The 671-nt window shown below is 73.2% G+C and overlaps 1 protein-coding gene across 1 annotated transcript in view; it reads right to left on the reverse strand.

Moving 5' to 3' along the window:
- The window catches only part of FLII (flightless I homolog (Drosophila)), a 12,168-nt gene extending 12,037 nt beyond the window's left edge, over nt 1–131 (reverse strand). The window contains 1 exon segment of the mRNA XM_010843171.1: nt 11–131. Coding sequence (XP_010841473.1) covers nt 11–73 — 63 coding nt within the window. The 5' untranslated portion in view covers nt 74–131.
- Between the last annotated feature and the right edge of the window lie 540 nt (nt 132–671).

The following is a 671-nucleotide window of genomic DNA, read 5'->3' on the forward strand; positions in this document are numbered from 1 at the left end:
GGATGCTCACCTTGAAGTCGTTGCCGCTGAGGTCCACGCCGCGCACGAACGGCAGCACCCCGGTGCCCTCCATGGCGGCGCTGGGCTGAGGGGAGCGGACCGCGGGCGGGGCCTGGCGCTCGGGGCGGGGACCGCGGAGCCTGCGGGGCGGGGAGCGCGCCGGCCCCGCCCCTCAGCCCGGGGCCGCTCCTCGGGGCCAGCTCTGGGGCCTGGGGCCTCGAGGAGCGCGGTGTTCCGGTACCCCGAAGGGCCTTCTCGGCCCGCGGCTGTCCCTGCGTTGGTCAAAGCCGGGGACCCGGGTGGTTCTGGCGGCAGTGGCAGGAGGACGCCCGGATCCTCGTCCGGAGCCACGAGCCTCAGGGAGACGCTCCGGGGCCAGTGCCCACACTCCTAGGCGTCCCGGGTCGTAGGCCAGCCCGGGTGCGCGGTTACGTGCCCGCTTGCCCCTCGAGGGAGGCCTCCCTGGGCCGGCACATGGCGGTCCCAGTAAGTGACAGGACCAGTATACCCTTCACTGGAGAGGCGGCCGCAGACTACAGTGACCAGGAGCTCCACCGGATGCTTCCTTTGCCGGGAAGGAGCTCACGTTCCCACCGACGAGTCCTGGAGCACGGCCCTGCGCCTTTAAGGAGGTGCTCGCCGAGGAGCCCCGCCCCGAGGAGCGCTCGGCC

The sequence above is a fragment of the Bison bison genome, unplaced genomic scaffold (genome assembly GCF_000754665.1).
Source record: "Bison bison bison isolate TAMUID 2011002044 unplaced genomic scaffold, Bison_UMD1.0 scf7180017864180, whole genome shotgun sequence".
Taxonomy (NCBI): Eukaryota; Metazoa; Chordata; class Mammalia; order Artiodactyla; family Bovidae; genus Bison; species Bison bison.